General features: G+C 39.7%; 1 protein-coding gene across 1 annotated transcript; it reads left to right on the forward strand.

Moving 5' to 3' along the window:
- The first annotated feature begins 909 nt into the window (after nucleotides 1-909).
- dact2 (dishevelled-binding antagonist of beta-catenin 2) lies at nucleotides 910-21,515 on the forward strand. The gene is made up of 4 exons (XM_057848498.1): nucleotides 910-1,304; nucleotides 13,031-13,163; nucleotides 13,236-13,511; nucleotides 17,874-21,515. Exons 1-4 carry the CDS (start codon nucleotides 1,047-1,049, stop codon nucleotides 19,607-19,609), a joined length of 2,403 nt encoding a protein of 800 aa, XP_057704481.1. The 5' UTR covers nucleotides 910-1,046; the 3' UTR covers nucleotides 19,610-21,515.
- Nucleotides 21,516-22,743: the final 1,228 nt, after the last annotated feature.

Consider the following 22,743-nt stretch of genomic DNA (forward strand, 5'->3'; position numbering starts at 1 on the left):
TCATATATTTACCTTTTTAAACGTTTTTTTTTTTTTTTTTTTTGACTTTTTTTTGTTTGGATCGATTATTTGTCATCTACCATATCAGAGAAAATGCAACAGTAACAAAAAAAAATACAATTAATCAATAGTAATGAGGTAGATATCTGTGACTTTTTTACAGACGCCATTTTTTTCTTTGTCATTTGTTTAAAAGTTTAAAATATGCGAGTGAATATTTCCTTAAAGTCGTTTTTTTGTTTGTTTGTTTTTTTAAAACGAAATATTAGACATCAATTAATGATTCTAAGCTAAAAATGACAGACATTTTGAATTATAAAAATAATTACTTCTTTTTATGGCTGGGTTGAAACAAAAGCAGTTGCACGACGTCTGTAAACAAGGGTTTCCAGGGTAAAATGGACACATTAAAAATAGTTCGGGGACTTAATCTGCCATTGCAGCATATAGACATAATGTTCTATCGAACGCAAACGTTCTATAGATAGATAGATAGATAGATAGATAGATAGATAGATAGATAGATAGATAGATAGATAGATAGATAGATAGATAGATAGATAGATAGATAGATAGATAGATAGATAGATAGATAGATAGATAGATAGATAGATAGATAGATAGATAGATAGATAGATAGATAGATAGATAGATAGATAGATAGATAGATAGATAGATAGATAGATAGATAGATAGATAGAATTAGGTTATTTGGGATGCAAAATAACACATAATGGCTTACTGTGCACATTTGGTAGCTGCGTGTTTTGGCAGCTCGGGGGAACACTTGAATGGGAAGATTACAACCAGATGTTGAATGGGGCCTAGAGGGCAGCCAATAGGGAACGAGGCCATTTGGTCCGTGGGAGGGGCTTCAATCTCTCCTCTGAGCTCGGAGTCCTTTTATCAGGTAGTTTCAAATCCAAGCAGGTCGACAGCAGTCGCAAACAACAAGACGTGGCCCGAACAGGTCATCACCCTTGGGGCGAAAGATTTTTTCCTCATTGTATCAGTTGTGTGGATATGCACGCTTTTTCTTCTCTAACATGTTGAGCACTAAGAATTCCTGCGTGGGAATAATGAGCGCCACCGTGGGAATGGACCGGAGCAGAGTAGGACAGAGGCTCCAAGCCGCCTTGGCCGGGTTGCAAGAGCTCCATCTGCTTCGGGACAGGCAGGGCGACATGGTGAGCTGGGCGCTGGGAGTGGACCGGGACGAGCCGCTCGCTCGCCTGGATGCCAGGATGATGGGGGCTGAGGAGCAGCGATTGGAGGCGACCCTCACAGCCCTGAAGCAACAGCTGGTAGGAAGTTGTTTCAGCACAAAGTCATAAAAGAGAGCTGTTAAGATAAATATCTTGTACTTAGAAAACTAATAAGCACTTTGAAGCGGATTTTTCTTCATTTCCACTTGCTGATGCGCATGCTTTGGTTTATTAGCACTCAGCTGGAGATAGGAAGCAGGATTGTGGTCATAAATCAGCTTCATTGCTGTTGCAAAGTAGTGTGTGTGTGCTGGTGTAGACTGCAGGGGGGTCGCAATAATTAACCACTAATGCCAGGAAATAATAAAAGATAGGATAATATGCTGCAGTGGCGGAACAAATGTGAACAGAGCCCGTGTGCGATGACCATAACCCCCCCAAGTTGACCATCCAACGGGGTGGTTGCTACTGTTTTTTTTTTTGTTTTTTGTTTTTTCCAGCGATATTTTAACACTTAAACACTACCAGCAGTAAGGCCCCGCATCACCACGTACACTACAGTACTTGTGCTGCATTGTTGGGGCCAAGGTTTGTTAAATTGGCACATAAGAAACCTCAAAATCAGGGTTTTCCCATGACTTTTTCTTTAAAAAAAAAAAAAAAGATAATAATAATGTATGCTGGATGCATTTATCAAGCTGTATGGTTGCACGGGTGAAAAAAAAAAAAGAAAATTGGCATTTTTTTAATGCTAACTTTTGGAGATTATAATGAATTTTCTGCACTAAATAGAGGCATACAGAGATCAAACCCATCTAAGAACACACCCAGACAGATAAAGTACAACCGTGAAAAATTTGTCAAAATCTGCCCAGCCGTCTTGGCGTCCATAACACAAAGACAGTCGCACAGACAAACTCGCCTTTATAGAGCATTAGATATCCAGCCAAAACGAATCCTTTAGTAATATTCTGGAAAATTCTACTTTTTTTTTTTTTTTTTTTAAATCCAGCATCTTGTTGTGGAGTACTCGAAGCCGCAGCGTATCATCCCAGCGCATTTAAATTTGTACATGAAAGTAGGGCTATCAAGTATTTTAGTAGTCGATTCGACGGACTAGCTGGTTCAAAAGTTTCGAGTAATCGGATAAGGAACACAAAAAATGAAAATACCTGATCTGAGGATCTATGTACAACAGAAGAACAATTGGTTAAATTACATAGCAACAGTCCGCTAGCTTAAATGTTATAAAATGCTAACATTTTTTAACATTGCTCTTAACAATTGGTTCAAACAGAGATATTCCCACAAAAAATGCTTAAATATACCTATAAACTAAATTTTGAATGCATTTAAAAAAAAAAAAAAAAACACCAGCTTAAACAAAAACTTGGCTTATGTTAGTCTTAACAGGTGCAGCTGGATTTTGTCATATGAAATGATTTATATCCTATTCACTGTTGCCACTAGAGGGCAGTGTATCATCCAAGCACATTTAAATTTGTACATGAACGTATGGCACTGGCTATCGATTATTTTAGTAGTCGATTAATCGATGAACTAGCTGGTTCAAATAATCAAGTAATCGGATAAGGAACACAAAAAAATGAAAATACCTGAGCTTGAGCCTCAAACGGTATAAAAAACACATAAAGCACATAAAGTACAACAATAGAACAATTGGCTAAATTACATAGCAAACGTCCGCTAGCTTAGATGCTATAAAATGCTAACTTTTTTTTACATTGCTCTCAACAATTGGTTCAAACACATATTCCCACAAAAACGCTTAAATATACCTATAAACTAAATTACGAATGCATTAAAAAAAAAACACTACCGCAAACAAAAACTTAGCTTATGTTGGCCTTAACAGGGAGCAGCTGGATTCAGTCATGTGAAATGAGTTATATCATATTCAATGCCGCCACTAGAGGGCAGTGTATCATCCCAGCACATTTTCTTTGGTTAACTACTCCAGGTCTTTGAGATTTAAAGGGTCGGATCTCTCCACAGGTGTTCAATGGGATTCAGGTCTTGCCACTGTAGAAGTCTCTAGTGCTTTCTCTCAAACCATTTTCTAGTGCTTTTTGAAGTGTGTTTTGGCTCATTGTCCTCTGAGGGAGACCTTGCTTTCTTACACTGGGCCTTACATTATGCTACAAAATTTGTTGGTTGTGTTCAGACTTCATAATGCTATACACACGGTCAAGCAGTCCAGTGCCAGAGGTAGCAAAGCGACCCCAAAACATCAGGGTACCTTCACCATGTTTGACTGTGGGGACCGTGTTCTTTTCTTTGAAGGCCTCGTTTTTTTCCCCTTAAACTCTATGTTGATGCCTTTTCCCAAAAGGCTCTACTTTTGTCTCATCTGACCAGAAAACATTCTTCCAAAACATTTTTGGCTTTCTCGAGTAAGTTTTGGCAAACTCCAGCCTGGCTTTTTTATGTCTCTGGGTCAGAAGTGGGGTCTTCCTGAGTCTCTTTTCATTCAGACGCTGACGGATATTATGAGTTGACACTGTCGTACCCTCGGACTGCGGGACAGCTTGAACTTGTTTGGATGTTCGTCGAGGTTCTTTATCCACCATCCGCACAATCTTTGGTTGAAATCTCTCGTCCATTTTTCTTTTCCGTATACATCTAGGGAGGTTAGCCATAGTGCCGTGGGCATTACACTTATTGATGACACTGCACACGATAGACACAGGAACATTCAGGTCTTTGGAGATGGACTTGTAGCCTTGAGATTGCCCATGCATCCTCACAATTTTGCTTCTCAAGTCCTCAGACAGTTCTTTGGTCTTCTTTCTTTTCTCCATGCTCAATGTGGTACACACAAGGACACAGGACAAAGGTTGAATCAACTTTAGCATTTTTCTACGTTATTCTTGTTTAAAAATCATTCGTATTTAGAAGGCGGCACAGTGGGACAGAAACGTGTTTAAAATTTTTGTGGTTTTTTTTGCTTTGAGAAACAACACTTTTTTTCCGGAGAGCAGTGTTGTTTTTGTAATACTTATTAGTCATATTTTAGTCATCTCAAAATGTGTTTGTCTGTGTCTAGTTTTTGTTGAGGAAAACTCAAACTTTTCGTATCCTAGACCTTTTTTTTTTTTTTAGCCCATTGTCATCTCGTCATTGTCAAGGAAAAATTGTTCGCGGCCGAAATATTTTGGTTATAGTCATCGTTGACAAAAACAGCACTGGCGGAAAGCTTTTTATTGAACTTTTTATTAAATTTTATAAGAGATGTTTTTGAGTCTAGGAAATTCAGCCACTTCTGGGGCTATTATTTTCCATTTGTGCGATTGAATCAACATGCTTTAGGCATTTCAATGAAGTTCAGTGTTTCCATTTTTCAATTTTTTACGCTAATTTTTACACCTTTGTTGCAAATGAATATCGGCTCCAAAAAACAGTTATTATCTACAATGGTATGAAAAAGTATCTGAACCTTTTGGAATTTCTCACATTTCTGCATAAAATCACCATCAAATGTGATCTGATCTTTGTCAAAGTCACACAGATGAAAAAACTGTGTCTGCTTAAACTAAAACCACCCAAACATTTATAAGTTTTCATATTTAAATGAGGATAGCATGCAAACAGGGACAGAATGGGGAAAAATAAGTAAGTGAACCATCACATATAATATTTTGTGGCCCCACTTTTGGCAGCAATAACTTCAACCAGACGCTTGTATTGATCGTTGTGCCAATCTTGGCCAATTCTTCTTTATAAAACTGCTGTAGTTCAGTCAGATTCCTGGGATGACTGGCATGAATCGCTGTCTTTAGGTCATGCCACAGCATCTCAAAGGGGTTCAAGTCTGGACTTTGACTGCGCCACTCCAAAACATGTATTTTGTTCTTCTGAAACCATTCTGAAGTTGATTTAGTTCTGTGTTTTGGGTCATTGTCTTGTTGCTTTTAGCTTCAACTGTCAGACAGACGGCCTCAGGTTTTTCTGCATAACACCCGGATAAACTTTTGAATTCATTCTTTCATTAATGATTGCAAGTTGTCCAGGCCGCGAGGTAGCAAAACAGCCCCAAATCATGATGCTCCCTCCACCCTCCTTCACGGTGGGGATGAGGTATTGATGTTGGTGAGCTGTTCCATTTTTCCTCCGCCTTCCGCTGTGTGTCACTCCCAAACAATTCAACTTTGGTTTCATCAGTCCACAAAATATTTTGCCAAAACCTCTGTGGAGTGTCCAACTGCCTTTTTGCAAACATTAAACGGGCAGCAATATTTTTTTTAGACAGCAGTGGCTTCCTCCATGGATTCCTCCCATGAACACCATTCTTGGCTATAGTTTTACAAAGAGTTGATGTGTGCACAGAGATATTGGACTGTGCCAGTGATTTCTGTAAATCTTTAGCAAACACTCTAAGGTTCTTTTTTTTACCTCTCTGAGTATTCTGCGCTGAACTCTTGCCGTCATCTTTGGTGGAGGGCCACTCCTTGAGAGAGAAGCAACACTGCCAAACTCTCTCCATTTGTGGACAACTTCTCTGACTGTCGATTGATGAACATCCAGACTTTTAATGATTCCTTTGTATCCTTTCCGAGCTTTATACAAATCAACAATCCTTGAACCAAATTCACGTGTGGAGTCCCTCAAGGGTCAATTCTTGGACCACTCTTATTTAACATCTATATGCTTCCGTTAGCTCAGATAATGGAACAGTATGACATCTCCTATCACGCCTATGCAGATGACACACAACTGTACATTTCTGTGTCCCCACATGATTATAGTCCCTTAGTCTCCCTGAGTAAATGCATTCATCAAATCAATGAATGGATGTGCCAGAATTTTCTCCAGTTAAATGTGGAGAAAACAGAGGTGATCATTTTTGGGCCAAAAAAGGAAAGGTCAAAGATAAGCAGCCAACTTAGCACAATGTCACTTACAGCTACAAATCAAGTCAGAAACCTTGGCGTAATTATTGACTCAGACCTAAAATTTGATAGCCATCTAAAGTCCGTCACTAAATCCGCTTATTACCACCTAAAAAATATAACCAGAATTAAGGGGCTTCTGACTCAACAAGACATGGAAAAACTTATGCATGCATTCGTTTTCAGCAGATTGGACTACTGCAACGGTATATTTACAGGTCTTGATAAAAAATCAGTCAGGAAGCTGCAGCTAGTACAGAATGCTGCAGCCAGAGTCCTCACAAATACAAGGAAGCTGGACCACATTACACCGGTTTTGAAATCGCTACACTGGCTTCCAGTGAGTCAAAGGATAGACTATAAAATACTACTGCTCGTCTACAAAACACTTAATGGCCTTGGACCAAAATACATGCTTGACTTGTTAGATTCCTATGAGACATCTAGACCCTTAAGGTCGTCTGGAACGGGTCTTCTGCATGTTCCAAGAACAAGAACCAAGCAGGGTGAGGCAGCATTTAGTTATTATGCTCCTCACCTCTGGAACAAGTTACCCGAAGGTCTGAAGTATGCTCAAACCGTTAGCTCATTTAAATCAGGGCTAAAAACGCTTTTGTTTAGCACTGCATATCCATAACTGTCTATATATTTCAATCTACCTGCCTTCTATTCCTCTTGTGCTTATCTCCATTGCTGATTTCAATGATTATTATTAGTAGTAGTTTTTGCTTTATTTCTATTTTTGTTTTATTTTTATTTATTTATTTTTATTCTGTGATTAAATGCGATCTTTTGTCTTGGTTTTTACGTTGTGTTGATTTAAATGTGATTTTTATGGTTTTCATGTGATGTAAAGCACTTTGAATTGCCTTGTGTTGAATTGTGCTATATAAATAAATTTGCCTTGCCTTGCCTTGCCTTGATCACAGGTCTTCAGACAGCTCTTTTGACCGAGCCATGATGCACGTCAGACAATGCTTTTCATCAAGACAATTCTTACCAGGTGTTAGGGTTACCACCTGTCCCTTGAAATAAGGAACGATCCGAAATTTGGAATTAAATGTTGCGTTCCGTATTGAATTAATATGGAATATAAATAAATAGATACATTTCTATGCATTTTAGGAGTTTTGGGGATGTCCCTTTTTTTTTCTCTGCCTGTACAGCTTTGGGCGCGAGGGGGGCATCCCGTATTTCTTATTTCTGAAAGGTGGCAACCCTACCAGGTGTGTGTTTGAAATTGGGCAGGGCAGCTTTAAGCCACTCATCAGTAATTGGGCACACACCTGACTTAAATTTTTTGGTAAAAAATTGGTTTCAATTGCTCTTTAAGTCTCCTTAGGCAGAGGGTTCACTTACTTATTTTCCTCTTTCTGTCATTGTTTGCATGCTATCCTCATTAAATTATGAAAACCTATACATGTTTGGGTGGTTTTAGTTAAAGCGGGCACTCTTTTTTTCATCTGTGTGACTTTGACAAAGATCAGATCACATTTGATGGTGATTTTATGCAGATATGTGAGAAATTCCAAAAGGTTCAGATACCTTTTCAATAGGGTTGTTCCGATCATGTTTTTTTGCTCCCGATTCGATGGTTTTAGTTTGAGTATCTGCCAATCGCGATATTTCCCGATCCGATTGCTTTTTTTTTTGCTCCCGTCCCGATTCAATTCCAATCATTCCTGATAATTTTTCCCAATCATATACATTTTGGCAATGCATTAAGAAAAAAATGAATAAAACTCGGACGAATATATACATTCAACATACAGTACATAAGTACTGTATTTGTTTATTATGACAATAAATCCTCAAGATGGCATTTACATTATTAACATTCTTTTGTGAGAGGGATCCACGGATAGAAAGACTTGTAATTCTTAAAGGATAAATGTGACTTTGTATGTTGTGACTAAATATTGCCATCTAGTGTATTTGTTGAGCTTTCAGTAAATGATACTGTAGCCATGCCCAAATGCATGATGGGAAGTGCAACCATAACTGTGTCGTGGTACCAACTGATATATCTTCTCTGCGTTGGGAAATAACATAGGGTGTTAAGAAAAAGATCAATTACTACCTTTCTTCCCCACATTGCTTCCCACGATATTTCTATTCGTAGGGAGAGGAATTGTAAGGCTTTAGCCAATTAAAAAAATGCTCCAAAGGCTGCCAAAAGTCACTCTACTCATTTTACGCTGCCTTTTAGCTCTATGTATAGGTTACACGGTGTCATTACAGATTGAATGCGACAATCCGTGAGTGGGTCGTGCAGCGCATGCGTTAATTGCGTTAAGTATTTTAACGTGATTAATTTTAAAAAATTAATTACCGCTGTTTACACAATAAATTTGATAGCCCTACTTTAAGCCAAAACTAAAGACTCTGGATGAATGTAAGACATTTTGTCTGTAACGTTAAATACAATTAGAAAACGATTTAATTAAAAAATATATATATATTTTAAAAAAGGCATGTCCGATCATTTTTTGCCGTTTCCGATACTTTGAAAATGACGTGATCGGACCCGATCGATCGGCATCACATCTCTACTTTTCATACCATTGTAAATACTAATAATCGGTGTTGGTCCTGAAAAACTCATATCAGTTGATTTTTAGTACAGGCTGAGAAGCATCTTGTCCATATCTGATATGAAACTACTTCCCGTATGTGGTTTTAATCTGTCTGGCAAAAATCTCATTTCTGTGCTTTGTGACTGTTCAGTATACAAAAGAGCCATCCAGTTTCAATCTGGTTGGGCTAAAAATCTGATTTTGTCTTCCAGTTAGAACAAAGCCTTAGAGGCCCGGGTGCGGTCACAACCCTAGCACCCGTCCTGATGTGCTGTTTTTTTTAAGAGTGACAATCAGCACTGCCTGTGAGTGTTGCCGACACCTGGCAATGTGAGCTCCTATCTGTGACAAGCTTTGCCATGTGTGCTGCTGTTATAACCATTAGCAGGAAGAGGCTAATCACACATTCTTAAATTAGAATAATGTGATGCTATGATGCGTGATTTCAAAAAAAGTCTCTTCACATCGTCTTAATTTACATTAGCCGCATATTGTAATGACAAATAAGCTACTTTTTTTTCTTAATATTTGAATTGTCCATGCAGGAAAATCAATGTAATATAATAAACATCATTCTGAGGCATATGTAACAACTGTAAATGTGCCACTTTGGCTGCAGAGCAAATAGTCAACCATCCCAACCCCCAGGCTTTGGTTCCTCTAACAGTTTACACAATGGCCAGCCTTCGCCATGGGGGAGAAATGAGTTAGCCACCATTGCTTATTCTATTCTCCCCCGTGTCTTGTTAATTATCAGCCACAGCTGAGCAGTGGCCCTTTTCTATAGACTGTACACGAGTAGTGTTTCTTCACCTCCACCCCAAATTTGCAGTTTATTTCATCTTCAAAACGGTGACCAAGAACAAGTGAATTTGGGATGCACAAATTTCACATGTCGTTAGAATTACGGGTCGGAACCTCTGGGTAGCACACTATATGATACACGGCTGACGATGATCTCACGATGTGACAATACAACGATTATCCGTACATGGGGAAGGAAATCAGTCTTGGATTTTCTACAAAACAAGTAATAAACAGAAAACTAGTTATTTTAATCCCTCTACTGTGAATTGGAACGAGTTTATCACTGGTAGACGTCCAATCAGTTTGAAGTGGGAGGTTGGCCGCTAGGCATGTGTTGGTATGATAACCTTAAGCCAAATTATCACGGTTTCACGGTATGATGGTATTGCAATTACAGCTCTAAAATGTGTTACTTTGAGATATCTGGGTTAAAAAAAAAAAACTTTTTTCCATTGAACAGGATTTTTATTTTTCAAAACATATTCGCAAATTAGAAAATAAGTCTAGTGGTATGAAAAGGTATCTGAACCTTTTTGGAATTTCTCACATTTCTGCATAAAATCACCATCAAATGTGATCTGATCATTGTCAAAATCACACAGATGAAAAAACAGTGCTTTAACTAAAACCACCCAAACATTTATAGGTTTTCATATTTTGATGAGGATAGTGTGCAAACAATGACCAGAAGGAGGAAAATAAGTTTGTGAAACATGACATTTCATATTTTGTGCCCCACTCCGGCAGCGATAACTTCAACCAGACGCTTCCTGTAGCTGCAGATCAGTCTGGCCCATAGGTCAGGACTAATTTTGCCCCATTTTCTCTACATCTGACTGTCATCAGTCAGATTCCTGGGTCTTTAGGTCATGCCACAGCATCTCAATGAGGTTCAAGTCAGGACTTTAACTTGGCCACTTCAAAACGTGTATTTTGTTCTTCAGAAACCATTCTGAATTTGATTTACTTCTGTGTTTTGGATCATTATCTTGTTGACACATCCATCCTCTTTTTTTAGCTTCAACTGTCTGACAGACGCTCTCAGGTTTTCCTGCAAAACATCCTTTTTAAATTCATTCTCCCATGAATGATTGCAAGTTGTCCAGGCCCTGAGGCAGCAAAACAGTCCCAAATCATGATGTTCCCTCGACAATGCTTCACGGTGGTGATGAGGTGTTGATGTTGGTGAGCTGTTCCATTTTTCCTCTGCACATGACATTGTGTGGTACTGCCAAACAATTCAACTTTGTTTTCATCAATCCACTAAATATTTTGCCAATACTTCTTTGGAGTGTCCAAGTGCCTTTTTGTGAACATTAAATGAGCAACAAATTTTTTAGACAGCAGTAGCTTCCTTGGAGGATAACTCCCATGATCACCATTCTTGGCCGTAGTTTTACATATAGTTGATGTATGCACAGAGATATTGGACTGTGCCATTGATTTCTGTAAGTCTTTAGCAGACACTCTAGGGTTCTTTTACCTCTCTGAGTATTCTGCGCTGAACTCTTGGTGTCATCTTTGGTGGACGGCCACTCCTTGGGAGAGAAGCAACATTGCCAAACTTTCCCTATTTGTTGACAACTTCTCCGATTGTCGATTGATGACATCCAGACTTTTAGAGATGGTTTTGTATCGTTTCCCAGCTTTATACAAATCAACAATCCTTCAGACGGCTCTTTTGACCGAGCCATGATGCACATCAGACAATGCCTCTCATTAAGACAATTCTTACCAGGTGTGTGTTTTATAGTAGGCAGGGCAACACTAAACCACTCATTAGTGATTGGGCACGCACCTGACTTAATTGTTTTGGTTAAAATTGGTTTCAATTGCTCTTTAAGTCTCCGTAGGCAGAGGGTTCACAGACTTATTTTTCCCCTTCTGTCATTGTTTGCCTGCTATCCTCAGTAAAATATGAAAACCTATCAATATTTGGGTGATTTTAGTTCAAGCAGACCTGTTTTTCATCTGTGTGATTTTGAAAAAGATCAGATTACTAGGAGTGGGAACCTCTTGTTACCTCACGATACAATACGATTTGCGATACAAAGCTCACGATAACGATGATCTGACGATATGGCGATACAACGATTATCGATACATTGGTCGGGAAATCATTCTAGGATATTCTACAAACAACTAATAAACAGAAAAACCAGCTTCTGCTGTGAAATGGAATGAGTTCATCACTCGTAGACGTCCAATCCATTTGAACGTCTATGGCCGTCATTGGCAGCCAATGCCAGGCAATGAGGTAATTTTGGGCCATTTAAGGTCATTTGCCTGTTGATTTTCAGTTGCTTCTTGTTGATTTCGGGGTATTTTATGGGTAACTATCTGTTTATTTTGAGTTACAGAACAGGAAGTGACCTGGGAATCACCCAAATGAATAGGCAGTGACTCAAACTCAACAGGAAATGACCTGGAAATTAACAGCAAGTGACCTGTAAATGCCCCAAAAATCGGACAGAATGACTGCGAATGCCCTGGTTTTGAAATTGTGCTGCAACGATTCATCGATTTACTCGAGTATTCGATTAGAAAAAAAGATTTAAATTAAATTTTGCTGCTTCGAGTATTCGTTTAATTAAAGTGGCGTTGTAATGGTTTGTTTTTATTGATTTGGGTGGATACACAGCCCTCTAGTCTAACTCATTTCACATGGCTGAATCCATCTGCTCCCTGTTAAGACCAACATAAGCGTTTGTTTGAGCTAATGATTTTTTGAATGCATTCCTAATTTAGTTTAAAGGTATATTTAGCCATTTTTTGTGGGAATATGTGTCTGAGCCATTTGTTTAGAGCATTGTAAAAAAAGACTTAGCATTTTATAGCATTTAAGCTAGCGGACTTTTGCTATGTAAGTTAGCCAATTGTTGTTTTGTTGTGCATAGATCCTCTTTTTCTTTTCTTTTTTTATATACCGTGTGAGGCTCAGCTCAGGTATTTGAATTTTTTATGTTCCTTAACCGATTACTCGATTATTCGAACGGAATAGTTCATCGATTAAATGACTACTAAAATAATCGATAGCTGCAGCCCTATTACGAATGAACGAACGTTCCCAGTCTAAATGGATTGGGCGTCGAGCACGTCAATGGCAGCCTTAGAATTACCTGAGACACTATTATGGTGGAAGATTTTGGTAGCAACTTGTTGGTTCCTTTTTTTTTTTTCTTTTTTTTTTAAACATTGACACCTTTTTAAAACGATATCTCGATTCTTGGCAGGAGCATATCGATAAGCTTTTGGGATACAAAGTATCAGGATATATCTCCATTTCGATATATTGTCACACCCCTACAGATTACATTTAATGGTGATTTCACGCAGAAATGTGAGAAATTCCAAAAGGTTCAGATACTTTTTTATACCACTGTAAATCTGGCGTTGGAGAATAACTTCGACCGAGTGAAGCGGAGTGTAGGACAGCCCCCTACTTGATGGCGTGGCACAGCGTCTGATGAATGTCATTATCATTCTGAAGTCTATTGTTAGCATATAATCTATAAATCTATTTTTCTTCCAGTCTCGTCTTCGGAAACAGGATGTAGGACTGAAAACTCACCTGCAACAGCTCGACCAACAAATAAGTGAGCTGAAGCTTGATGTAAGCAAGGCCTCCACTGAACAACTGGAGAGTGACAGCAGACCAAGTTCAGGTGTGTATTGTCACATTCCAGCATTTCAAGAAAGGAAGCGTCAAACCAATGGAGTCATTGTTTTCTCTCCAGGATTCTATGAGCTCAGCGATGCTGGCTCTTGCTCCTTGTCAAACTCTTGCACATCTGTGTACAGCGAGTGCCTGTCGTCCTCCCAGACAAGTCTTCTCCTCCCTAATTCTCAAGTTAGCCCAGCATTACAAGCCGACTTGTACCGCCGCCGTTCTGCAGACGAAGGTCCGACTCACGCCAACGCTACGCGGGTAACGGGTCTTCATTTGGGAAGCAGTAGGATTAGAGCCAACTCTGCCGTCACTGAAGTTGCAAGGCCAAGACCTGTGTCAACAGGTAGGCACTCTTCTAAGAGTTGTCTTTTAACCCTTTAACACCTAAGCCTATTTTGGCCTAATTTGCATGCCTTTGATGTTGCCTTTATATTTCAAAGAAAAAACTGTTCACAATGGCCAAGTTGGGTCCCTTTTTTCAGGAGACCTTGAACTTCATGTCCAAATTGTTGTTTTCTTCACTGACCAACTTTAATCCACATTTTGGACCCAAAAAGACAAAAAAAATCCCAAAATCTTTTTTCAAAATTTGTAATGTTGAAGTCCCACTGACAACCAAACATGCTCGACCAACCGTTTTGAAGCTTGATAATATTTATTTAACTTGCCAGGTTAAACATTCAATAGAAAAAAAATAAGATTGAATAGTTTTATGTTTAACAATTCAACACGAACAGCAGCTATGGTCATAGGCGTTTTTGGCCTTCACACATATTATGGTCAAAACATGTTATATACAGTGCAAAATAGTGAGAGAAAAACATTATATATATCATCTAATATAAAAAGGGTTTGGAGGATATCTCTTTGTGAAGTTAGGTATTATACCCATCACTTTATCTAAAGTATACGCACATGCAATCAAGCTTCTCAAACACACATCTATATAAAAATTGAAAAGATTCATAGTGATGAAAAAAATAATAAACATTGAAAAAAAAGTATTTTCAAAAAATATTGACAAGTAGTTCAGTTCAATTTTTTTAGGCATGTGACCCAATTGACCCAATAAAGTTTTTTTTTTTTTTTTTGCGCACTCAATAAAATTTGTTTTTGAACATGTCACTAAGCTGCGTCACATACAACGTCACAGAGCCTACTCATCCGCCATTTGCGCGCCGCTGTCACTTCTACTCGCCGAGACGCCGACTGATCCGAGGAAAACTATGACAAATACAGCTCATCCTATTCCTTGAGTTAATGAAATAATGCATTAGCTTGTGCTAAATTTAGTTTTCGATTCATTCTGCAAGTTTCAAAGTAGCGCGCTGAATCCAACCGGCCGTTGCTTGCTACTCGTGTCTCCTTTCCCTTAGTTGGCTTCTTGCTCGTCAATTTATTAAAAATGTTCACATTAGGTTCGTCCTTCTTGACAACACAACGGCTCTTGGGATACGTAGTCTTTTGTGCTGCTTTCGGTTTTGAAAAAAGGACAAGAAATGATGCAAATATGGAGATAGACACATGGTCTATGCAGCGTTTTAATGCATATTTATGAGTGCAATAAAACTATAAAATCAAATGACATTATCTCCCGTTTTACTTGGTGGATTGACTTCAAATAAAAACTGGTGTGGACATCAACTTCCGTACTTTCAAAGAAGAGCAATCAGGGGCACATGGGTGACGTAATTACAGCGTTACGAGGCTTCAAAGATGATATGCGTAACATGTCGCATCCGACACGTTCGGTTTTAATGGGTTAAACCAATATTTTCCAACTCCAAAAATTCGATACCGCGGTTGTGGACTTATAGTATGGCTATTTCTATTGTGATGCTTTAGTAATGATATTGCACACATAACAAATCCCAAGCATCTCAGTTTGGAGACATCTAATGGTCAACTAGAAACTGCAATTTCATTTAATTTCAAATTCATTTCAATTTCAATGCCATTAGAAATGAATGAAAAATTTGGACGTCCATGGCCGTCAATGGCAGCACCCTCCATAAGCGTCAATGGAATCGGGGAAGTTCGGGGGACACGTCCTATTGATATCTGGTCATTTCCTGTTGATTTGGGGACATTGTTTTTTTGCCATTAAAAATGAATGGGAAAAAATTTGGACGATAAGATACGAAAGCTCATGATAAAGATGATCTCACAATGGTTATCGATACATTGGTCAGGAAATCATTCTACAAAACGACTAATAAACTGAAAAACAAGCTATTTTCATCTCAATGCTCTAAGTTTATCTCTTGTAGACGTCCAATCCATTTGAACTGGGAGATTGGCAGCAAATGAACCCCTCCCACTTCAAACGGGCCCATCCCACTTCCATGGCTGTCAGCCAATGTCAGCCAACTAGGTCATTTTGAGCCATTTGAGGTCATTACCTGTTGATTTTCAGTCACTTCCTGCTGATTTTGGCACTAGGGCAGAGACTCAAAAGTGGCATTTGCCATGTGGCAAAATGGATTTCGCCATGTGGCTTTTTTTTTTTTTTTTTGCCACGTGGCAAATGATTTTGCTATGTGACATTTTTTTTTTTACAATGTGCAAAATGTGTTTTGAAATGCGGCATCTTTTTGGTATGTGGCAAAATGTATTTTGGTTTGTGGGATTTTTTGGGGTGGTAGAAAATCACAGCCACACATGTTTTTCTGCCATTTAATATGAATGGAAAATTTGGACGTGTCTAGCCGTCAATGGCATAGCCTGACTTGGTGGCCAGTGTTCAATTTTAATGTCAATTTCAATGCGCTGTAATGCTAAGTGTATGGTCAAAAATCACAGCCCCACATGTTTTTCTGCTATTTAATATGAATGGAAAATTTGCACATAGCCGTGCATGGCCTGCAAAACTGCCATACACCCCCACAAAAAAATGCCACATACCAAAAAAAGCCATACACCAAAATCCATTTTGCCACATGTCAAAATTCATTTTGCCACATGGCAAAAAAAATGTCACATGGCAAAATCCATTTTGCCACATGACAAAGAAAAAATGCCACATGGCAAAATCCATTTCGCCACATGGCAAATACCAATTTTCGTTCTCGCTGTCTCTCGATTTTGGAGCATTTTATGGGTCACTTCCTAATGATTTGGGGGCACTTTATAGGTCACTTCCTGTTCTGTAACCCAAAATCGACACCAAAATAAAAGCAAGTCAACACGAAGTGACCTGAATATGCTGCCAAATTAAAGGAAGGAATTAAACATCAACCGGAAGTAACCTGAAAATGCCCCTAAATCAAATGAAGTGACCGAAAATTAACAGAAAGTGACCTAAAAATGCCCCAAAATTAAAGAAAATGACCTTAAATCAACAGGAAGTGACCTGAATATGCCCTAAAATTCAAGGATGTGAGTGATGTGACCCGTTGTGTAACCCAAATAAACAAGAAGTGACTCAAACTCAACAGTAAGTGACCTGTAAATGCTCTAAAATGAACAGCAAGGCACCTGCAAATGCCCTGGAAATCGGAAAGAGTGACTCTGACTGCTCTGGTTTTGAATGAATGAACGTTCTTTTGAACTTTGACACCTTTTTAAAATGATATGGTGAAAAAAACAGACAAAACTGAAAAAGCAGTTTCTGCTGCTGCACTCCCCTTTAAAAGAAACTGCTGTATTTTAAGCCAAAATAACTGTTGCCATAGCAGATTCATGGCAAATTAAGCCCCCGAACTAGTTTTAATTTGTCCGTTTTACCCTGGAAACCCCCGTTTACAGACGTCGCGCAACCACTTTTCTTTCAACACAGCCATAAAACAAAGGTAATTATATTTATTACTCAAAATATCTGTCCTTTTTTAGCTTAGAATCATTAATTGATGTCTAATATTTCGTTAAAAAAAAAAAAAAACGACTTTAAAAAATTTGTTCACTCGAGTATTTTAAACTTTTAAACAAATTACGTCACAGTGAAAAAAAATGGTGTCTGTAAAAACTTCACGGATATCTACCTAATGACCGTCGCTTAATGCGACAGTAACCAAAAAAAAATACTATTTTCTCCGATATTTTAGATGATGAATAATCAATCCATACAAAGAAAAATTGAAAAAAAAAGTTTAAAGGGTAAATATAAAATCTCGACCACTCTTTGATGTCTGCGATTTCTGCATCACAACCCTTGTTATATTACCGTGTTTCACCCATAAAATCCCCCCAAAATCCAGCTCTGGCCATTCACAGTTGTGTCTTAACACTCAGTGATACATGCTAAGTGGAGTTTTTGGATCGAAACAAGGTAAGTATGCGATAATATCTCGTTAAAGTCATGACGTCTTTAATTCTGCTCCTTCATGCTCTCCCAGATAGGGTTTCGCTGTTTTGTTTTTTTTTGTTTTTTTTAATGCGATCCTGTTCAAAATTTTTCTTCCCCCAGAAAATTGAGATTTTAAGCTTTCCAAATATGTATCTCACATGCATATCGGACAATTTTGAAAGTTGGCCAAATTGGGGGTCTCAGAGTGGAACATCAAGTCACCTGAGTGTTTTCTGCCAAATCTCGATTCTTGGCATGAATGTATCGATAACCTTTTAGGATGCAAAGTATCTCAATTTATCACCATTTCGATATTTTGTCACACCCCTAGTTCTAACCCTGGGACTACCTCTAAACTCCCTTCAGTTTGTTTTTTTTCTTCGTAAGTTTAACTCGTGTTATACTTACTATGTGTTCCAGGTGACCTTGACAGGGTGATGACACAAGGACTAATCTACAAACAAATGGATGGCAAAAAACGACCAATGTGCCCGAATCTGAAGATTCCTCCAATAGACCCCAAGTTCCAGGGCAATTTGGTGTCCCGCAACGGAATTGAAATGTACCACTACCCGAGCCCCTTGCATGCTGTTGCCCTCCAGAGTCCAATCTTCTTCCAAGCTGGGGAATCAGACATAATAACTGTGGACAGGCCCCCAGTGAGCGATTCCGACACACTCCAGGGTACTGAAATGGGCTATGACTCCAACACACTGGGTTACATTGACAAGCTCCTCCAGCGCAGCTCCAGCAAAACCCATAGGAATCAGGAGGCCATGCAGACAAACGGCAGCTACGAGAGGAAACCGCCCGCGTTTCGTCAAGAACCGCTATCTCTTCCTCAACCTCCCCCAACTAAAGCCACAAACATCATACCAATTGATAAAGAGCAGATGAGGGACTGTGTGCCACATTCCGGTGCAGAAACAACTGATAATCCAGGACACCAACAGTCCGTGAGACCTCAGGAGCTTTCATACGGGCATTGCTATCCTGCTGTGGCGAAAGAGTACAGCTCCGATGAGGTGGCGACTTCATCACTAAGGAAGAAAGACAAAACACATGTTGGTTTTGTCGCAAGAGGCCACACGGAAAAAGCGTGTGGCGAATGCCTACAAACAAGAGCAATAGAGAAGAAAGTTCATAGGCAGAGACCAGTCGTTTCACAAAGCTCAAGCGCAGAAGATAGTCAAGTCTTTGAGGTGCAAAACGGCAATACGGACTCCCCCAAGTTCGTCCATGCCAAATTCGTCCCCGCCGGAACTCAGAGGGTCAAAGTGAGACAAGCCGATCGTAGAAGCAAAGCCGTAAAACTCCGACGAAAGAGCAGCGAGAAACCTCGAGCGTTGAAGCAACAGCACGAACGAACCCGAGAATCCTTTGGAACTAAAGGAGAAGCGAGAAGAACTGGAAAAGGGAAGTTGATCCAGAAATACCAATGCTGTCCAACTGAGGAGCACAAACAAGGTTCTTGCGTAGACTCCAGCCAATTCAGCCTTGGGTTAATCCACCCTCATAAAGTTTATCCAAAGCCTACTTCATCTGCAACCAAGCCTAGCAAAAGCCGAAGAATGCAGTCTGAGGAGTACGAGCAGCAGCAGCAGAAGAAGAAGAAGCAAGCGGCTGCCAAGTGGCTATCTGATGGAGAACATTTCCAGCGTCAGAGATCCAAAGAACTCCAGAACAATTGGCTAGGAATGCATCACCAATTCATCTCATCGAACTCATTCAACTCTAACCTCAACGCCAGGTACCCTCCGGCTCCCTACAACAGGTCCGGCCTCTACCCTCCTCGGTGCGAGTCCGAGTACTCCGCCGAGTGCGTATCAGTTTTTCATTCCACCATCGCGGCAAGCAGTGACGGAGAGATGAGCGATAACACCACCAATCGCTTTGGCGATAGCGAATCCAGCAGGAGTTCTCAATCTTTCTCCGACTCTGACAGTAGCTTGTCGGCAGAGGAGGGGGAACATCTCGATTGGCACGAGGAGGAGGGCGACCTAGTATGGGCCGAAGCTTCTCTGGGGCCCACCGCGGCCGGAAAAGCCCTCCCACGTCCGGAGCCCTCGGCTTGCCGCATTAAAGCGTCTCGAGCCTTGAAGAAGAAGATAAGGCGCTTTCAGCCTGCTTCTCTAAAGGTCATGACCCTGGTCTAGTAGATGATCACAATTTAATATTTGTTCTTTCGCATGTTTTTTTTTTTTCTAAGCACTGATTGTTTTTCATGAAAATTGTTATAACTTGGGGGGGGGGACGATATGAAACGATTTGCGATACAAGAATGATCAAGACATGGGTCAGGAAATGGTTATTAGATATTCTACAAAAGTAATGAACAGAAAAACGAGCCATTTTCATCCTTCTGCTGTGAATTGGACTGAGTTTATCACTAGTAGCGATCGTTCTTCGCTGACATCCCTCTCACTTCAAACGGATTGGACGTCAGTGGCAGCCAATGCCAGGCAATGAGTTCATTTTAACACTTGAACTACCAAGGGTGGATCAGTTGATACAAACCACTTCTGTGACCAGAGAAGGATCATCTGACCCTAATCGGCATATCTTATGTAAGCACTATGGTCCTCATTAGTCATTCCCATTCATACTCTCAAAACTACAGGGTTAAATTGCTCCAATTAGCATCTTGAATGTTTGCGGCGCAGGGCTGCCTTGGCTTTGTCGGACAGTGGACCGCTCAGGCAGGCAAACGGGCGGACAACCATTTTACCTATTCCAAAAGTTGCAGTATGCCTTGTACAAAGGACTTTGTATAAAAAAATAAAAATAAAAAAAAAAAAAAAAACTTTTTTTTTTTGTGGTGACATATGACACTTTGCCCTTTTCCCGAGCTAGGTGTTGGAGGTTGTTACCTAAGCAATTTTTCCTCCTGCGCCTTCTTTGCGCCCACATTGGAGTGAGCCAATTCCTTTGCAAGACACACAAGAAGTCCACCTGTCTCTCTTATATTCAAGATGCTAGTTGCAACTATCCAGAGTGAAACCCCGCCTTCACACCTAGGCAGCGACTCCACAGGAGTTCTTTTGTTTGACAAAGCCCAGTTGTCAGTTTGGTATCGGGGTCATTTGATGCCTTTCTGGTATTTCTTTATAGCAAAACAAAAAACAAAAAAACGGGACTTCAAGTGTCAAAGCATTTCACATCAAATCATTCGAATCAACAGGTTGATTCCTATTGATTTTCGTTCACTTCTCCTTTTGAGGCTTTTCTGGGTCACTTCCTGTTGATTTGGGGTTATTGAAAACCAGGAATGTCCTCAAGTGAATAGGAAGTGACTCAAAATCAACAGGAAGTAAGCTGTAGATACCCTTTAATGAACATGACGTGACCTGTAAATGGCCCCAAAATCAACAGGAAGTGACCTGTAAATGCATTTAAAGGAAAATGTCCCTTTTGGGGCATTTACAGGTCACTACCTGTTGATTTTGTGGTATTTATACCTGACTTCCAGTTGATTTTAGGTTACTGAAAAGGAAGAATTTCCGCAAATGAATAGGAAGTGACTCAAAATACACAGGAAGTAGCCTGTAAATGCCCTAAAATCAACAGGAGGTGACCCAGAAATGCTCCAAAAGGACCAGGAAGTGACCGAAACTCAACAGGAAATGATGTGAAATGCCCAAAAAGTGAGCTGTAAGTGCCCACGAAAGACTTGCTGTGGATGCTCTGGTTTCAGTGCCGTTGACGGCACTAGATGTCCAATCCTATCAAAATGAATTGGACGTCTAGCGCCGAAGATGAGCTAACGTAGATGCTATTCTAATGGAAGATTGGTCACAACCTTTTGGTCTTTTTTTTTTTTTTTTAAAACATGATGTATCAATTCTTGGTGGGAGCATGTTGATAACCTTTTGGGTTGCAAAGTATCGCAAAATATCATTTTTTTGATATATTGTCACACCACTAGTTATAACACTTGGATTTTTCGGGGTGGGGTAAAAGCATGCTTGTATAACACAATTTTCCTTACTTATTTGTAAATATTTCTCATATTCCAATTCATTTCTCAATGCATGTCATTTTCATGTTAACAATTTCATGATACAGTACGCCATTAAAAATGTACATAAACAATAAAACATTTTATGCAAATCCTACTTTCTTTATTTCATCTGACTAAAAATTTAGTTACAGTGTAACACTATTTGTATTAGTACATGCAGAGCAGTATGGTTTGTCTGAGTTAGTCCTCCTTTACTCCAGGGGGCAGTAGAGGTAATGCACCAGAACAAACAACTGCCATTACAGGAAAAAGAAAACAGATGAAGAAGTAGTTATCATATCACTACTAGGAAAGTAATGGCGAATGTACAAAGTGGGAACTATCAATTAATTATTTAGTATTTCCTGTAAGTGGAAACCACAACCAGGGGCTCCAATGCATTACAGTGGCCGAGTCTCTCAAGGCAGCAGTTTCGTCTCACATTCCTGAAAGTGGCGAAAATTTGACAGGCGAAAAAGGCATGAAAGTGAAACCGATCGCCCGCCTGCGTGACTTTGTGTACGACACAGTTCACTTTCTGGTTTAATTTTCCCCTAAGCATTTTTATTGACGATACTATACGTTATAGGAACGCTGCTTAACGCGTGAGGAGAGCTCTGTAATTCCCATCTCCGCGCAATCCGCGACCACCAATGGGGATCGAATTGAAGCATATCATTGCAACGTACGTTTGAAGTATCCAAGCTCAATGTAAGAATGCGCCATGAGCTAATCATAGCTCGTTCATGTCAACCGAGCCGGCCAGTTCCACATTTAACATTACGGGTTGGCGGGGAGCCAGATGCGCTTGTCAAAATAGCCAGATATGGCTCACGAGCCATATATTCCTGAGCCCCGTTCTAAATAAAACAGGTAGTCCCCAGTTTATGAATGAGTTCCGTTACTGCGCTGGCAATGTAACCCGGAATTAACCCTTTAAATCCTCAAAACACACTCTAAAAAAAACCTATCCAAAATATGTATGAAACGTCATTGTACTGTCCTTGCCAAGACGTTGGAGCTAAGTCCTAGGTAGACAGCGAGCAAAGCGCCGAAATGACTATGTCAGACGTCCGTGTGGTTTGTTGACTTTATTTAACTGATCTTGACATCAACACTTGCAGAATGAAACTAAAATAAAATGAAAAGATATCAGTCTCATCTTCAATAACAGCAATTCAAATTTGCATTTACAAGTAGCTGCTGACACAGCAATAACAAACGATTAGCATGTATCAGGTAGCGTCCACACTTCATCAAAAACAATCATATCAACTCGCCCCAAGTATT

The sequence above is a fragment of the Corythoichthys intestinalis genome, chromosome 10 (assembly GCF_030265065.1).
Source record: "Corythoichthys intestinalis isolate RoL2023-P3 chromosome 10, ASM3026506v1, whole genome shotgun sequence".
NCBI classification, from domain to species: domain Eukaryota; kingdom Metazoa; phylum Chordata; class Actinopteri; order Syngnathiformes; family Syngnathidae; genus Corythoichthys; species Corythoichthys intestinalis.

Excerpts from the sequence above, each read along its gene's own strand:
- dact2 (XM_057848498.1), top strand. The coding sequence starts at position 1,047 with ATGTTGAGCACTAAGAATTCCTGCGTGGGAATAATGAGCGCCACCGTG. Across the intron at positions 13,164-13,235 it reads TGACAGCAGACCAAGTTCAG|GATTCTATGAGCTCAGCGAT; the intron begins GTGTGTATTGTC and ends TTTTCTCTCCAG. Across the intron at positions 13,512-17,873 it reads GCCAAGACCTGTGTCAACAG|GTGACCTTGACAGGGTGATG; the intron begins GTAGGCACTCTT and ends TATGTGTTCCAG.